Below are 18,887 nucleotides of genomic sequence, written 5' to 3'. Positions count from 1 at the left end.
TATATCTAAGATAAGGAATACGTGGGAGGACACAATCCATTCGAAAGCATATTTCGCCAATCTTTTTAACATTTTACTAGGATAACCTCGATCAAAAAGATGAGAAATTAGACTTTTTGTTTCTGTCTCAAACATCTTGAGGCAGAGAAATGGGCTGAATGGCAAATTATTCTGGAAAGCCCGGGAAGGCTGGCTTCTGTATAGGAGAAGAGTATTGTGATCTGATGGCTACCTGTAGAGGCATGTATAGATTCTACCCTGATGGTGTTTGTCCATAATGTCCAAAGGAATGGAAGAACAACCACATCAAACTGATCAAGACCTTGAACAGAAACATTCCAAATGAAGAAACGATCATCAATATACTTCTACAACAATGGATGGAAGAGATGAACAAGTTACTTTTTACCTTGTAATGTTCCTCCGACGTATTCCTTATCTTTGATAATTCGTCTCAAGCTTGCTGGCCTCGGACATTTTTTCTCTGTAGAGGGCGCTGCGCGTCGACGTCCGCCGAGTCGATGTCCCTCGACAGCCACCGTATCGGCGCCGACGTCACCATGCCCATAAATAGCCACGCGCGGCGTCCGTTGCTCAGTTCTGTTTTGTAGCATAAGATAAGTCATGCCTGAATTGGTTATTGACCTTGAAGGAGCGTAAACTGCAACCACAAAGGGAAGTATTACTGCGGGGATGGATGGGAGGGCGATGAGGAGTATGTCGAAGGAACATCCCATCGAAAGAACGTTACAAGGTAAGAAGTAACTTGTTCTTCGAAGGGATTGTGTCCTCCGACGTATTCCTTATCTATCTTTGATAGACTCCCATAGCAGTGGCATGTAATTGGAGGTGGGAGTAATAATGTCATGTATCCCCTTTAGGAATGAACCGCATGTAATATGGCTTTTCCAAATCTGGTCTCTTGACTAGCGGAGGAATCCAGGTTATAAAGTTTTGTGTGGAGTAATATGAAATTCAGAAACCACCTTTGGGAGGAAATTAGGCTTCACCTGTAGGACAACTTTGTCCTTATGGAAAATTGTATGGGGGGGTTTACAAGAGAGCTCGTAGCTCGCTCACCCTCTTAGCAGATGTTAGTGCTACCAATAGGACAGTTTTAAGCGTGAGAAATCTCAGCGAACAAGAGTGGAGTGGTTCGAATGGAGTACCCATTAGGAAGTTTAAGACTAAATTTAAGTCCCATAAGGGAACTTGGAATGGTCTTGGAGGATAAACATTAGTTAATCCCTTGAGAAATTGTATTACTAGAGGTAGTTTGAAATACGATGGTTCCTCCGCAGTGCGCTTAAAGATTGAAAGCGCTGCGGGATAGCCTTTTACAGTGCCAACTTGAGTAGAAACGATAACACTGTTGGTGTACCACATGAAAAAGGGTCAATATTCCCTTCTCTACACCAGCTGCAAAATTTGCTCCAACGGCAGCGGTATAAAGACTTTGTTGCTGGCCTTCTGGCCGAAAGCAACACCTCCATGATGTCATCCGGGAGATCCCAATTCTTGTACCTCACCCTTTCAGAAGTCAAGCGTGAAGGTTGAGGGTTCTGATGTCTGGATGGAGAACCTGACCTCCCTTCTGCGAGAGAAGATTCTCTTTGAGTGGAAGACGGATTGGAGGACAGATGGACATATCTAGAAGGTCCGGGTACCACGTTCTCCTGGCCCAATCCGGGGCAATTAGGATCATGGTTTTCCAGAACCTTCTCAACCTCCTGATCATTTGAGGAATAACAGGGACTGGTGGAAACGTGTAAAGGAGTGGGAACTCCCAGTCCACTACGAACGAGTCTCCTAGAGCTCCTCTCGGGGGAAATTCCCTTGAACAGAATAGATCGCACTTCCTGTTGGTGCTTGTGGCGAACAGATCCACCTGAGGGGTTCTCCAAAGGGCGATGATCTCTTGAAGGACTTCCTGAGCTAGCTCCCACTCGTGGGAGACTTTGTTCTGCCTGCTCAGAGCGTCCGCTGTCAAGTTCTTCTCTCCGGCTAGGTGGACTGCCGATAGAGAGATTCCTTCCTGAACTGCACAAAACCAGAGCTGCATTGCCTCTCTGCACAGTGGCAGTGACCCTACGCCTCCTTTTGTTGAGGTAGTGCATAGCCACTGTGTTGTCCGTCATTATCAGGACATTTCTCCCCTGTACTGATGGCAGGAAAGCTTTCAGCGCTAGTCTGATCGCTCTCAGCTCCAATAGGTTGATGTGTAGTCTGGACTCCGATGGAGACCAACGACCGCTGATGGTCAAGTCGTTGGCATGGGCTCCCCACCCCGTGAGTGAGGCGTCTGTGACTACTGTTATCTCCGGCCATGGTTGCCAAAACAGTTCTCCTTTCAAGATGTTCTCTGGATAGGCCCACCATTGAAGGTCGTGGGCTACCTTGTCTGGAATCCAGAGGAGATCTGTCATCCTCCCTGAGAATTGTGACCACTGAGTTCTCAGTGCCCACTGAAGAGATCTCATTCTCAGGCGAGCCTCTGGCACAAGGAAGATGCAGGATGCCATGAGGCCTAGCAACCTCAAAAAGTCGAAGGCTGGGAGACGTTGGGCATTTTGGAACTTGTTGACCATCTGCAGAATATCTTGAGCCCTCACCTCTGGTGGCGAGGCTTTTCCCAGGGAAGTGTCCAGGACCGCTCCAATGAACTGGAGTCTCTGTGATGGTATCATCTGTGACTTATTTAAATTGAGGGAGAAGCCCAGTTTGTGAAGGAAGTGGCAGACATAATCTAGCTGGATCTGAGCTTGTTCCGAAGATACAGCCCTGATCAGCCAATCGTCCAGGTAGGGGTAGACGTGGATCCCTTCCCTCCTTAGACTCGCAGCCACTACCGAAATTAGCTTGGTGAAGACCCTCGGGGCGGAGGTCAGCCCAAATGGCAAAACTCGAAATTGATAATGAGAGTCGCCAATTGCGAACCTCAGGCATTTCCTGTGTTTGAGATGGATTGGCACATGGAAATAAGCATCTGAAGGTCCAGAGATACCAGCCAGTCCTGGAGCTGGAGGGCCTGAAGGATCTGAGAGAGAGTTACCATCTTGAATTTGTCCTTCCTGAGGAACTTGTTCAATTCTCGTAAGTCCAGAATGGGTCTCAGTCCTCCGTCCTTCTTTGGTATGAGAAAGTAGGGGGGAGTACCAGCCCTTGTTCCTGTCCGCTACAGGTACCGGTTCTATGGCACCTTTCTCTAGCAGGTCTATAATTTCCTGCAAGAGGAGCGGATCTGGAACTTTCAGAGAACTGTGCCCCGGTGGATGACTCTGAGGGATGTGTAGAAAGGGTAGGCAGTAACCCTGGGCAACTGTCTCCAATGCCCGAGCATCTGACGTTATAGCCTGCCATTCCGTCAGATGGTGAGTTAACCTGCCCCCTACAGGTGTTTTGTATGGAAAGACCTCAGGGTGATTTGGGGGCGGCTGATGCAGATGCCGAGGGTAAAGAGGCACCTGCTGCGGCTTTAGTACTTTTGACCGGTCCACCTCGGGTGGGTCTCCTTTGGCCTCTTTGAGCCGGCTGTCCTCTGCCTTTCCCGAATGCGGAATAATAGCGAAAGGACTTTCCTCTTCCAGAGGTTCCTGAGGGGCGAAAAGGAGTTTGGCGGTTTGCAGCTCCTAACGATTTTGCCGCTGCTTTAGATGTCTGCAACTTTTCCAGACTGTCATCAGCCTTTTTAACGAATAAAGAAGAGCCGTCAAAGGGCATATTCAAAAGTCTGGCCTGTACATCTGGAGCAAAGCCAGACTTTCGCAACCACGCATGCCTGCGGATTGTCGTACTTGCCGCCATGGCCCTGCTGATACTGTCAGCGGAATCGATGCCAGTTTGAAGTGACTCGCACATGGCATCTTTGCCATCTTTAATAATGTTAAGGAAGGCATCCCTTTCCTCTCCTTTGGGTATGCAGTCAGCCGCTGATGAAGCACACTCCCACAGTGTGTGACTGAACCTGGCGAGTGTACAGGTGGCGTTGATGGACTTCAACGCCATACTACGAGCAGAAAATACTTTTTTTGACATAGAATCGTACCTCTTGTCATCTCTATCCTGTAGGACAGTAGGGTAAGCGGACCTGCTGCTTGATGAAGTTGCCGCTTGGACCACCAGGCTCTCTGGAGTCGGGTGTTTTGATAAGTATTCAGGGTCAGCCGCAGCTACCCTATACTTGCCTGACAATCTTTTATTGACTGCAGGGATAACTTCAGGAGTTTCCCAATTAGATGAAATCTTTCTTTGTAAGGCTGCATGGAAGGGGACCACAGGATCCTCCTGTGGACCTTTGTCTAATAGGTCTGTCAGGTCATCCTGTTGAAAAACAGGCAAAGACGCAGACCAACCCATAATTTCAATAATCCTTGCCATCAGGGTTCTATAAGGGGTTTCGGCATGTTCCCCCGGGTCTGGTTTAACAAATTCCACTTCTGGGGAAGTGTCCAGCCCACTTGCCTCATGTAATGACTACTGTAGGTCTTTCAACCTTCTTTCCTCAGAGGTGAAATCCTCTGACACAGGTAGTGTGGTCCTCTGCAACCCAAAGGTTTCCTGGTCAGAATCTTCCCCTTCTTCATAAATTGAAGATAATCCGGGGTACTCTGACCTCGGAAATGGTGTAAAACCCATTTCTAAGGCAGACTCGTCATTATTGGGCGAGAAAACGTCGATGTCGTTGACGCCGATGTGACAGGCTTCGAAGGCGCCGAGAACCGCGTCGAGAAAACTGGAAGAGGCCTCGATCAGGATCCTGCTCGAGGATGTTGACGACAGTCTCGGCGTCGTGCCGGATGCTCTTGGTATCACCGTTGGCTGTGAAGTAGCCGTGGTTTTCTCTTTCCACGGCGTTGATGTCGGCGTCGACGATGGCGTCGAGTCGATCGACCGATGAGTCGAAGAACCCTTCGACAACGGCGTCGATGGCACCGATCCATGCGTCGAAGGGATCTTCGAGAAGGTGCCTTCTTACCCGATGGCCCGTAGCGCTCTCGGGTGGAATCGATCGCCGGGTACAGCGATTCGATTTTTTGGGTTTTTCACCCGGGGTATCACCCTCAGCTGTCTTCGAGGGGGTCGAGGCCGCTTTCTCGAAGACGCTTAGCATTTTCTTCCTGAATTCCTCCCACTCAGCCTGAGAGCTGTGTTTTGTGGGGCAGGAGACCCTTTCTGGGGAAACAGAAGATGACGAGGAAGGGGATCTTCGACGTTTCTTCTTTGAGTGTCTCGATCTCGACGAATGGTGGGAGCTACTTCGAGATCTAGAATGGGAATGCTTTCGACGGCGAGGAGACGAATGCCTCGACTCAGCCGAAGAAACTTTCGAGGAGGTTTTGACTGACTTACCTCTCTTGAGCTTCCCCTTGCGCTCCTTCAAGGCTTTCGCCGTCATGGACATGCAGTCCTCACACTCCGAACAATGGTGCTCTGCTCCCAAGCACCACAAGCAGATCCTGTGTGGATCTGTTATCGACATTTTTTTACCACAGTCTCAACATTTTTTTAAGCCGGATCGCAGCGTTGTCGGTTCCGATGAAGATGCCATCGAGAACGAGTTGGTATATTCGAGTAAATGTAGACGGTTTATCTGACTGAACTGAGCAACGATATTCAAAGGCCCCACGAAGCGTGGAAAAACGGAACTGAGCAAGGGACGCCGCGCGTGGCTATTTACGGGCATGGTGACGTCGGCGCCGATACGGTGGCTGTCGAGGGACATCGACTCAGCGGACGTCGACGCGCAGCACCCTCTACAGAGAAAACATTTCCGAAGCCAGCAAGCTGGAGACGAATTATCAAAGATAAGGAATACGTCGGAGAACACAATCCCTTCGGAATGGATTATTAGAGTAGATGGGATTCTCCTTGAAATTGGTCATAAACAAGTTGGACAAAATGGGAGCAAAGGGCCGCAGCCATTGCAGTCACCTTACGTTGAATATAGATGTCTTTTTCAAATGTGAAAAAATTCAGACAGAGCAATTCTAAGTAATCTAACAATGAAGTCAGTTGGCACCCTGTTCTGACTATGTATGTGCTGTGTTGTCTGGTTGCGAAGTGTGCATGTCTGTGGTGTAACGGAAGGAGGTATGTTGTGACTGACTTTCCCTGCTTGGTCCCAGTTTCCTGAATGCATGGGGTTTGAATGCTAGGCATGATGTCATGAATGGAATGTTAAGAGAATGACTAGAATGTTGAATGTTAAGGTGATTCCACCCAGCGCAGTTGGAAAACGTAGCCTGGGTGGTGGGAGCTAGTGTGCTTCCTTCTGTACTTGCCTATCTCCTTGATGTACCTGATGAACATTGTAAGCCGATTAAAGTACCCCTTAAGAATCCTGCGACCTACCCGAGTATCCTTTATGAGTAACCCTCTACCTTAAATATAACAGACCCCATGTTGTAGCAAATGTGTATTCAATCTGCTCTCCGTAATTGTATGAGCGTCTTCTTGCGGGATATTCGAATATAATGCTGAAATGTCACAAGTGACAAACGGCTAATGTTCATCGCAAAATTCCACACCCCCAAGAGAACTAATGGTAGAGGTGGTGTCCTTAAGGTTTGAACAAGACTCCAGAACCAGTGGTTGTAGGAAAACATCCAAATCCTTCCCAAAGGGTTCAAGTACAGACCCACCAAGCGTGACAATAGGCCGGCCCAGTGGATTAGAACGGTGTTTATGGATCTTCGGTAGGGCGTATATAACTGGGATCCTGACATGCAGGGGGTGAGAAACAGAACTTCCTTCTGTGTAACGAAGCCTGACTCGATCCCCTCAGTACACAGTTCCTGGATATGACACAAAATTGAAGGGGTCTGTCCTGGTGAGTTGATAATGATCTTGGTTGGAAAGAAGAGTTCAGACCATGACCTTATAAAAATCTGTGTCCATCACAACTACACCTCCCCCTTGTCTGCCGGTATGACGACAATGGACTGATAATTCTTTGTTGACGCAAAGCCCTATGCTCATGTTTTCTGGGGTAAAATTAGTGTTGGGAGTTTTGATTTTAGTCAAATCCCTCAAGATCATTCTATCAAAAGTAATAGCCTCAGGCGGTGTTTCCTGATCAGATGGAGTGAACGTGGAAGGAGGTTTAAAAGTTGTCTGAGCTTTCTCTTCCGTACCTTCTTTATCCATGAAATTTCCTGCAAGCTGAACCTTTCTAAAGAAAGCCCGCAATTCAAGCTCTGTTTGGTCAGAACCCACCTCTTGTGTGGGAACAAAACTTAGTTCCCTGGATAAAATATTCAATTGTGTTTGGGTTAACACAGTTGTGGACAAGTTAAAGATAGGTACGTTCAAAGCAGATAATTCCATTGTCGGGTATTGAAAGTGTTATGCTTTTCCCTGGTTGGATGATTCTGCTACCCCCTCGAGGGGGGCGGCTGCCACTCGATCCTTGGCCTAAAAGAACAAGTTACTTACCAACTGGTAAGGTTCTTTTGATTGGATGTTCCTCCAACGGATTCCTCATTTTAGATGTATTCCATCCAGCTTTGCTGCTCATCGGAAAATTTTTCGGCAGAGGGCGCCGTGCGTTGAAGTCTTCGAGTCGATGGTCCCTCGAAGGCCTCCGTCGAGGGTGACGTCATCGGGTATATAAGTAGCATGCGCGGCGCCAGTTGGCCTCAGTTCTGTTTTTCCCTTTTCACCTTTGATTTTGTACTATGTAGATTGTGCCGGCAGACAGGTATCAGCCTTGCGAGAGTTGAGTTGGTAATAACCCAGAAAAATCTACAGAGGGGTAGGCTGGGAGGGCGCTGTGGAATACGTTGGGGGAACATCCAATTGAAAGAACGTTACCAGTTGGCAAGTAACTTGTTCTTCGAGTGGATTGTGTCCTCCAACGTATTCCTCATCTTAGATAGACTCGCAAAGCAGTATGGATAATTTCTCTGGAGGAGGGGTTAGATTTTTCAATGCCCTTAGATGGCTGAATATAGTATAGCAAAGCACAATCCAGAGTGATATTGTCTGTTTTGTCACCGATTGACCCAATCTCCTTCCGGTGTAGCCGATAAACAGTTGGTTGTCCACTCTAAGCTTGGAAAGCCTAGAGATGTAAACGCTTAAAGCTCTTCTTTGATCCAACCTGTGTAATCTTGACTCCTCAGGATGAGGTGGAGGATAGAATGCGGGTAAAACAATCTTCTGACTTAAATGAAAATCGGATACTCCTTTAGGTAATAATGAGGGTTTAACCCTCAACACACCTCTGTCCTTATGGAACACAGTATAGGGTGGTCCAGAAGACAGGGCCTTCAATTCGCTCACTCTTCTTGCAGACGTTAAAGCAACTAGGAAAGCAGTTTTCCATGTCAGTAATCTTAATGGACAAGTGTGCAAAGGCTCAAAAGGAGCACACATTAAGAATTTTACAGCCAGATTAAGATCCCAAATTGGTACTTGGAATGGGTAAGGAGGAAACACGTTAGTGAGTCCCTTTAAGAATTGCACTACCAAAGGAATTTTAAAATACTTGCATTCTTCCGAGGAGCGCTTGAAGATGGAAAGCGCTGCAAGATAACCTTTAATGGTACCAACATTTAGACCTCCATGCGCTAGGGACAAGAGGAAGGACAGTACTTCCGGAATAGAACATAGAAAAGGATTGACATTCTTTTCTCTGCACCAGTTGCAAAACTTCCTCCAACGTCAATGGTATAGAGATTTTATTGCTGGCCTTCTTGCCGAAAGCAACACCTCCATGACGTCATCTGGAAGGTCCCCATCCCTGTATCTCAGCCTTTCAGATACCAAGCGTGAAGGTTGAGAGTTTTGACCTCTGGATGGAGAACCTGACCCTCCATTTGTGAGAGAAGGTCATCTCTCTGAGAAAGACGTAGTGGGGGACAGATGGACATGTCTAGAAGGTCCGAGTACCACGTTCTCCTGTCCCAATCCGGGGCAATTAGGATCATGCGGTTCCCGAACCGTCTCAGTCTCCTCATGACCGGAGGAATGACAGGAATCGGAGGAAACGCATACAATAGTGGGAAATTCCCCTCCACCACGAACGTCTCCCAGGGCTCCTCTCGGGGGAAATTCCCTTGAGCAATACCTTTCGCACTTCCGGTTGATTCCGGTCGCAAATAGGTCTACTTGAGGGGTTCCCCAAAGGGCGAAGATCTCTTGGATGACTTCCGGAGCCAGTTCCCATTCGTGGGGCACCGTGCTGTGCCTGCTCAGAACATCTGCCTTCATATTCTCCTCCCCGGCTAGATGAACTGCCGTTAAAGAGATTCCTTCCTGAATTGCCCAATACCAGAGCTGTATTGCCCCTCTGCACAGAGGTAGTGACCCTAACACCACCTCTTTTATTTAGATAATGCATGGCCACTGTGTTGTCCGTCATTATCAGGACATTTTTTCCCCTGACAGATGGCAGGAAAGCTTTCAGTGCTAGTCTGATTGCTCTCAGCTCTAAAGGGTTGATGTATAGTTTGGACTCTGATGGAGACCAACAACCGCTGATTGTCAGATCGTTGGCATGAGCTCCCCACCGAATGAGTGAGGCGTCCGTCACTACTGTGATCTCTGGCCATGGTTGCCAAAAAAGTTCTCCTTTTACGATGTTCTCTGTACAAGTCCACCATAGAAGAGCTTGTCGAACCTTGTTCGGAATCTGGAGAAGATCCGTCATTTGACCTGAGAACTGGGACCACTGAGTCTTTAGAGCCCATTGAAGGGATCTCATCCTTAAACGTGCCTCTGGCACCAGGAAGATGCACAATGCCATGAGGCCAAGCAACCTGAAGAAGTCGTAGGCCTGGAGATTCTGGGCATTTTGGAATTTGGAAACCATCTGAAGAATGTCTTGAGACCTCGACTTGGGAGGCAAGCTCTTTCCCAAGGATGTGTCTAATACAGCTCCTATGTACTGGAGCTGTTGGGAAGGTGTCATTTCAGGCTTCTTGAAATTTAGGGAGAAGCCCAGTCTGTGGAGGAAGTGGCAGGTGACTGTTCGGCAGAACGTGCCCTGATCAACCAATCGTCCAGGTAGGGGTAGACGTGAATCCCCCCTCTCCTGAGGTGCGCTGCCACCACTATCATTAACTTGGTGAAGACCCTCGGGGCGGAGGTCAATCCGAATGGCAGGACTTGAAACTGATAGTGTGAGTCGCCAACTACGAACCTCAGGTATTTTCTGTGCTTGAGATGAATCAGCACATGATAAGCATCCTGGAGGTCCAATGACACCAACCAGTCCTGAAGTTGAAGGGCCTGAAGGATCTTGGAAAGGGTAACCATCTTGAACTTGTCCTTCCTGAGGAACTTGTACAAGTTTCTTAATTCCAAGATGGGTCTCAGTCCTCCGTCCTTTTTGGGATTCAGAAAATACGTGGAGTACCATCCCTTGTTCTTCTCCGCTGCAGGTACTGGTTCTATAGCACCTTTCTCCAGCAGGGTTAGAACTTCCTGCTGAAGGAGCGGGTCTGAAAACTTCAAAGGGCGTCTCCCTGGTGGATTGCTTTGAGGTTGCGTTAGAAAAGGAAGGCAATAACCTTGGACTATTATTTCTAGAGCCCAAACATCTGAAGTAATGGCTCGCCATTCTTGCAGATGCTGTGACAGCCTGCCTCCTACAGGTGTTTTGTGATGTAAGTCCTCAAAGTGGTTTTGTGGCGGTTGTTGCGGCCACTGATTTGCCATCACAAATGGCAGCTAGAGCTGGCTTTGCATGTTTTGCTCCTCCACCGCGAGTGGCCTTTCTCTGGCCCCTTTGACTGGCCATTCCTCTCGCCTTTCCATATGAGGAGTAGTAACGATAGGAACGTACCCTCCACGATTGTCCTGGCGCTCGAAACGGCTGAGGTTGCTTAATAGCAGCCCCTAAAGATTTGGCAGCTGCTTTTGAGGTCTGCAACCTCTCAAGGCTCTCGTTAGCCTTGCTGCCAAAAAGGTGAGACCCGTTAAAGGGCATGTTCAGAAGGCGGTTCTGTACGTCCGGTGCAAAGCCCGACTTCCGTAACCACGCAAATCTGCGCTAGTGCCCATGGACCTGCTTACACTATCCGCAGTGTCCAATCCAGATGGAAGGGATACCTGCATGGCTTCCTTTCCATCTCTAACGATGGCTAGGAACCCTTCCATTTCCTCCCCTTCTGGTATGCGCTCTGCCGCCATTGCGATGCACTCCCACAGAGTACGAAAACTTTGCCAAGGCACATGTGGAGTTGGCAGATTTTAAAGCCATACTTCCAGCTGAAAATACCTTCCGTGCCCAGCCATCCACACGCTTATTGTCACTGTCTGGAGGGATAGAAGGGTATGCAAGTTTGTTAGAAGCTGTGGCTGCCTGTATGACCAGACTCTCGGGAGTGGGATGCTTGGACAGATAGCCGGGGTCGCTACTGGCAGGGCAGTATTTTGAGGTGTGGGATTTATTTACTGGAGGAATAGAATCCGGAGTTTCCCAATTCTTGGCCACCCTATTCTGCAGGGCTACATGAAAGGGTAGTACTGGGTCTTCGGTGGGACCATGGTCCAATATATCTGTCAAATCATCTTGGATAAATTGGGCTGATGGTCTAGCCCATCCTAAGTAATCTACTACCTTCGTCATTAACTGACGTATGATGGACTGGCATGCTCTCCTGGTTCTGGTCTGACAAAGTCATTTTCAGGAGATGTGTCAATGCCACTTGCATTGTGTAATGATTCCACCAAGTCCCTCATTCTGCTTTCTTCTGAAATCAGGCATTCTGGGGCATTTGGGGTGCCATATTCTAGCCCAAAAGGTACATTCTCCTCATCAGATATTTCCTGTTCCTCAAAAATTGAGGTCAGAGATTTGAAAAACTCCTTCCTAGGGAGAGGCTTGAAAACCTTCTCTGGGAGAGGAGGAGGAAGAGGTGTATCACAGGGCTCTGAGGGTATTACAGGTCTTGTAACCGTGTCTTTCCCTTTTTCTGGCTGGCCTGGCTGGAGCCTTCGGCGCCGAGGGCTTCGTAGTCGACGTCGACAAAGGCGTCGACGAAATAGTGGTCGTCGACTGAGCCTGCGTCTCGGATGGCGTTGGTGACCTCGAGCGGTCGACTCGACTCCTCGAGGTCGACACTCGCACCCTGGAAGGTTCTCTATCCTTCCTTTTTCGATCACCCGGGCTCGAAGGCGCGCGAGTGTCGGAGCGATGATGCTCCCGGCCGGCTTCCAAAGAAGGCGCGGACCGAGGCTTCGGTTTTCAAACACCTCCATCATTTTGACCCTGAATCCTTCCCACTCTTCGGAGGACAAATGTTTCGTGGTTCATCTCATCCTTTTTGGGGACTCGTCTTAGGACGAGGTGGAGGGGGACCTGTGGCGTCGTTTCTTCGATTTTTTCGTCAAAGACGAGCGATGGGAATCGCTTCGGGACCTGGACTGATGCCTTTCGCATCAAGGAGATTTCTCCTCAAGGGATCTCAACTCGACGCTAGAGGCTTTCCGGTCGGGTTTGCGACCTACCTGTAGTTTTCCCCTCCTTTCTCGCAAGGCCTTCCCCATCATCAACTGACACTTCGTACAGGCCTCCATGTCGTGGCCTTCTCCGAGGCACCACAAACACACTCGGTGCAGGTCTGTGATCAACATTTTTGAACCGCACGACTTGCACTTTTTGAAACCCGATCTCGGATCGTAGTCAGCGTCGATGACGAGGACATATGCGTTTATTTACTATTCTTCACATAACTCAAGGCGCGCCGAATCTCCGAAGCAACGTATACTGCGGAAAAACGTAACGGAGGCCAATGGGCGCAGCGCGTGCTACTTATATACCCGATGACGTCACCCTCGACGAGGGCCTTCGAGGGACCATTGACTCAACGACATCGAGGCACGGCGCCCTCTGCCGAAAATTTTTCGGAAGAGCAGCAAAGATGGATGGAATACATCTAAGATGAGGAATACGTTGGAGGACACAATCCACTTGAAAAGGCCTACTCTAAGTGCCCCGTCGATCTGGATTGGGTGTTTGCTCTAGTTCCTCGTTGGAAGAGCTTGAGGTATCAGAAAAATTCACACACTTAGGCTGGGGTCCCTCCTGAAATCTAGATGGTTGACTGTAATTAAAGGAAGGTGGCCTGTAGTTCGGGAGTAGGTAAGGATATTCTTTCCCTAGTGTATTGCGAAATTTCCTTTAAGTTTTTGTCCATTTGTCCATAGTTTGAAGTTCTTAAACTCATCAATTTCTTTATTGATAGTTTCTAAATTATTAACAGCATCAGCGATCAATGTGCTTTTAGAGAAAGAAGATGGTGAAAAGAGCCCCAGAAACAATTAAGCATTACAGGATTTCTGCTTCTAAAGACTCAGGATAGTCATGGTTTTGTTTTCAACAAATTTCTGCATTGACAATATTTGATAAAGTTTTACTATTTGTAGAGTAATAAGGCTCCTCTCCTAAGAGATATAAAGTCCTTAATTTTGTCGGATTTTATTCCTGGGTCATTTACATGATAGATCTGATTTTTGAAGCCCTGCGAGCAAGTTTTACAGGTGCAAGAATTTTTCCATAACAGCGCTGTATTCTGAAAGTGCCCATTGTTGGAATCCAGTGCATAGTTTATGTGGGAAGACATGTGGAAGCAGCATTTGGAGTTAAGGAAGCATCCCCGAGCCTCTGTTTTCATCCCGTACTCATTGCCCACTGTGCTTCTTCCCCACCTCTTTTACCGCAGGATGGTTAGGAGCAGTTTTTACTATAAGGTATGAGAAGGAATTTCGAATGGAGTATGGCGGAGCACAATGTTGCTCCCATCTTTGCTATGCGTAATTATATTTATGTTACTTTGATGACAAAGCCAAGCTCGAACCAATATCTCTCTTCCTTAGAACAATTGCTAATAAACAACCAAGTTTACCAATTTTCATTTTACGTAATCTGCATGAATCAGATTAAGGCCCAAAAATTCATTGGCTGCAACTCACACGAAAAATGCCAACTATGGTCCACCTTACAACTAGTATCGTTCCTGGTCTGCAATTACAAAAATAATTTATTGTGAAAATGCTACGCAACATTGAGGTAAGTCTTAAAAATACTTGGGAAGAAATTGAGATTAGGAAACCACAAAATTGTGCTTTATTAGCAATTTCCAGAGGAAGTGGTCCATAACTATATCTAAATTATAGTATATTGTTGAGGGATCGCTGTTGTATTAATTGCCTTACTTGACACAATTTATGGTAAAATGGGGAGAGAGTAATTACTATAACCTCTTGCCCATTTTGTCCTGTTATGGACAGTACTTTTCAGGTCTTGTTTATTTGGGACAGTGTTTTTTGCTTCAGATTCTAAGGGTTAGAAACATTCAACAATGTAAACTGGCATTCATCTATTTGCTTTAGGATAATGAGAAAGAAGCAACTTGGGCAATATGAACATTTTGTAGCTCATAAAATCCATATTAGAAATAGAACATATGCTTGTAAACCTTTTACATGAAGTAATTAGAGCTAAGTATTCTAGCAAAATAAAACACATTTCTATTTATATAATTTGAGCTTTTAAGAATTTCACAAACTATGTCGATGACTTGAAATTATTCATTGTATTTATGAAATTTTTACTTTTATCATGTATGATTTGCACGTTGTATAACAACATTTTACGGATTTTATTTCAAATCCTGAAATAAACTTAAATACTTGCTTAAATAGAGCATGGCCCCTTTGTGTTAGAGATTGTCCTCTTAGTTTGCAGGGTCAGATGCCTTCCCGATTTGTGCCTTCAATGAACTGTGCAATGCAGCCATCTCAGCTTCCGGTTCCTCCACATGATGCCGCTCTGGAAAGGATAAAACTGGTCTCTGCACTCCTGTGCATAAACTGGCAATTTTGCAGTCATTTTAGGACTCATGACATTTTCTGAAGCTGAAGGATAAGCTGGCTCTTTGCCAACTACAGTATACACGATTCCCTACACTCAGGAAGAAAAGCAGACGTCACCTGAAAGTAGGTCAGAGAAGGAGCACCTGGCAAAGACGATGAGGAGGATTTGCAGGCTATCCCTGACTTAGTTGAACAAGCAGTGAAGCAAAGATCACTGACGGCCAGTACTGGGAATGACACCATCCACTCGTCCTGGTTAAGTACTCTAAGCATTCTAGAAGCTCAGCCACCTGATGGTCTGAGTACATGACCAGGACAAGAAATACAGGTGTCTTTGACATGCCCCAAGCAAAAAGAAATCAGCATGTCAGACAGCGTCATCTCACCAAGGCTTAAAACGTTTAGAGGTCTTGAGCGGGGCATAAACAGACTAAGTAGTTCTGATGGTAATGGTGTAGGGTAAAAAACTTTGGCAAGAGGACATTGGAGGCTCCACATAGGATACTGTAACAAGTGTTGGGTGACACCAATATTTGTGATGGAGAAGGAGCAAAAATGGATCCAAGAACTCCTAGTGGTGCTTTCAGGATTTCGTAATTATGTCTGCACTGTAACCATTTGCCTCGCTGTGCTGGATCCGTTCAGCCCAGGAAATCCCAGTTCTGCTAGTAATACCGCAATCCGGGAAGTTGATGTCAAGCCAGTTGATGGGGATGGTCTGGGAGTCCAAGTAAAAAAAAAAAGGACTAATATAAGAGCTGGTGAAATGGGCTCTTGGAGGGGGTGGTGGCTGCATTCACACCCAGTTTTGCAGCGGACTGGATATCTAGCAATCCTCCTGCTAAAAGCCACCTGGTGCAGCAATGATAGATCTGGAAGGGCTTGGGACAAGCAAAGGAGCCACAAGCAAAAGGAAGCCGTTGGACAAGAAAACATCCCAACAATCTTCAGGGGACAGGTGAGCCTTGGCAGTGAGAGTAGCCTGGAAGGGAAGGCACACCAAAGAGGAACCTGCAGCAAGGCACACCTGGAATCTTAACCTGTACAGGGGCGACCATTAGACAAGAACTGGCCCTATAAAAAGTGAAATGGCAGCAGAGGGTGGCAGGCGGACAGTAAAAAGGAAATTGGAGGAGGCCCAAGAAGGGTGGGGTTCCATTACTAATATGAGAAAATTAGATGGTGGGGGATAGGGGGTGGAAAAGCAGGGCAGAGCAATGAAAAATCATAGGTAACGAGAGGAATAAGAAAAGGGGATGCATAAAGAAAGTCTTGCGGGACAGCACTGGGGCCTCAACATCAAAAAAGGAGTGGAAAATGAGGGAAAAAAGAGCGGGGTGGAGGAGCCAAGTTGAGAAGGGAAGGGCAAGAAGGATAAAGTTAAGGGAAATAGAAGGTTGCTAGACCACAAGGAAGCAGAGAATAACACCCTCAGAGAATGTAGGAGAGAAGTCCAGAAGTTTTTATGCCAATGAGTAGGCCCAAAGGAGAGGAGAAACTAGGGAAAGGCAGGAGGTAAAAACAATGAGTGATGGGTAACTACTGTGGAAATGATAGGATGCAAAGGTGGGAAAACTGGAAAGGTAACAAACCAGTAAAAAAAAGGGAAGCTGGAGGAGGGACCGCAGGGGCAAACGGTAAAGAGGGAGACCCATCGGGGGAGAGAAGAGGAAACCAGAAGAAAAAGTCCAGAGAGGAATGTGGGCATAATGGAAAGGCGTAGCCTCAGAAGAAATTCACAGTGCAGATATGGCCATAAATAGCTGAGTGGAATGGAAGCAGAAAGAATGAGAAACAGGTGAGCCTAGGATCAGGCCACAGAGGTTTGCCAAGATGTGTGGGAGAAGGTAGAGGCTATGACCCAGGCGAGGCCAAAAAAAGAAAGGACAAGTGGCCAAGTAAAGAGGGAAAGCGAAAAGGCAGACAAAGGGAAATCTTCTTGCCAAGAAAGCAGTCCAAAATCTAGGAAAAAACAGAGGAACAGAAGGATGAGATCTTGACTAAGAGAAAGGTAGAGAAAGAAAACTGGGGTGTATAGCAAGGAAAAGCCAACAGAAGACAAATGAGATACACCATTTAATTAATATAGAATTGAAAGTGGAACTTGGTGTGAAGGTCTGCCAGAAGAGTGGCCTGCAAACCAACCCAAGGGGATGACAAGAATCTTATGTAGACTGCCTTCTCCAGCTTCCCACAAGAGAAAAAAAGATAACTACGCTGACAAAACTAATCATCAAACTAGAGCATCTTATATGCATCATTTTTAAGGGTGTTTAAGGGTGTTTCACATCACACAGACCACACAGAGGACAGCACATGCCTGCTGATGTTTTTTCTTTGGTAAATTTGAAAGGGATTCCTATAGTTATGTATTCGAAATTACTTGGAAGACATTTTTCTTTTTTAGGTTCACATTATGTATTTGCTACAATATTAGCACTGCCTACATTTAGAATAAGTCTAAAACATACCTGAGGATTCACATCCAAAATACATGTTCTTCCAGTGTGAACAACTTCATGGATAGAGTCAATTTTGGTGCCATAAAGATTGCCTTCATACTCTCCGTGCTCTAAATATCTGCCAGTTTTAATGTCAGTCTCCATTTCAAATCGTGACACAAATTTGTATGCCTGCCCATCTTTTTCATCTTCCCTTGGCTTCCGCGATGTAACTAGACAACAGGTGAAAAAAAGTTTATTGAATACAAAACCATGATAATAAATGCACTCTGCAGACATGGAACAAATAAGGAGTGCAAATGTTACACATTAAAGCATTTGTCACAGTAATTGAATCCACAATACCATCAGCAATACAAAAACAATAAGTAGGCATTATTTGAAAATATGCAGTACTGGGGAAAAAACTACAACTTGTTCTGCACGTTAATGAAGATTAGAAATCTTTGCTTGTTTAGAAATTCAAGGGGAATGGTCATGAAAAACAATTTTAAAATAAATAAGTAATTACCATTAGCACATTGGAGAACACTGAAGTTCAAGAGATCACTTAAAATGAGCTCTCCAGTTGGCTTGTGGGGCTGCCATCTTTCCCACTGCCCCAAAAAGCCCCCTGTTACAAGGTGTCAACTTAAATCACTGCAGGGTGTTGCCTAGAACAATCAGAGCCAATGACTGCTATTACATTGTATGTTATGTCATTATATGTTAAATTAAACTGCGCATTGTTACCACCACTGGGGCCATCTCCAGGTGCTTCATCATGGATTTCGCCATAGGAAATATTTTTCAAGGCAGAAGACAAAGAAAAGTGCCGGTGAAGAAAAGGGCAATTGCTGTTTGGAGCTGTTCAGATCAAGAGGACTCTGTGCCCGAACCCCTGCTCAGACAACAGTTAAATATGCGCTGGCATGAGTTTTCTCCCTCCGTTCCACAGGCCATTCCCACTATCACCGCACAACGCCAACACCATTGCCCATCCCCCAAGGCATAGACTACACAATGCAGCAGCCTGGCCCACATCAGCCTTAGGCCAATCAGCACCCCTTCACCACCAACAAGGAAGGTGATGCTCACCAACGTCCGCTCAGCTATCACCCATGCAGCAGACCTCACCGACCTCATCACGACACACAACCATGGCGTCATCTTCATCACCAAGACCTGGCTGACACCCACCTCCACCCACATCCTAGATGTCCTTTTCCCCGACTGCTACAGCATCCAGCACAGAGACCGGCCAAACATGACAAGCGGAAGCCTTGCAGTCCTCCACAAGACATTGTGGCCTTGCACAAGACTTGATGTCGACAACATTGGCTCCTTCAAAGTCCTCTCCTACCACTTCAATGGACACAGTCACCTACCATCCCAACTACAGACCACTCAAACCCAACACTGCCCACATCAAGGCCTTCACCGACCTAGTCACCACCATGCACCTCACGCATGTCAACAACATTTATTTATTTTTAACGTACGCCGGCAGCCCACAGGCATCAGGGCGCACATGCACACAGAGACAACAAAGAAGAGATGGGGCAGAGTAAGGAGTGCAGTCAGAGCTCCTGAATCCACTATTTGAAAAGTGTGTTCTTGAGT

At 46.7% G+C, this 18,887-nt stretch overlaps 1 protein-coding gene across 4 annotated transcripts in view; it reads right to left on the bottom strand.

Moving 5' to 3' along the window:
- Positions 1-18,887, bottom strand: part of PALS2 (protein associated with LIN7 2, MAGUK p55 family member) — a 1,716,257-nt gene that overhangs the window by 236,722 nt on the left and 1,460,648 nt on the right. For all 4 annotated transcript variants that reach the window (XM_069648194.1, XM_069648191.1, XM_069648193.1 and 1 more), the window contains one exon: positions 17,295-17,497. In XM_069648194.1, coding sequence (XP_069504295.1) covers positions 17,295-17,497 — 203 coding nt within the window. The remainder of the gene's footprint in view (positions 1-17,294; positions 17,498-18,887) is intronic.

Source organism: Ambystoma mexicanum, chromosome 2q (genome assembly GCF_040938575.1).
Source record: "Ambystoma mexicanum isolate Mex_15411 chromosome 2q, UKY_AmexF1_1, whole genome shotgun sequence".
Classification (NCBI taxonomy): Eukaryota; Metazoa; Chordata; class Amphibia; order Caudata; family Ambystomatidae; genus Ambystoma; species Ambystoma mexicanum.
This window is presented reverse-complemented; position numbering and strand designations above follow the sequence as displayed.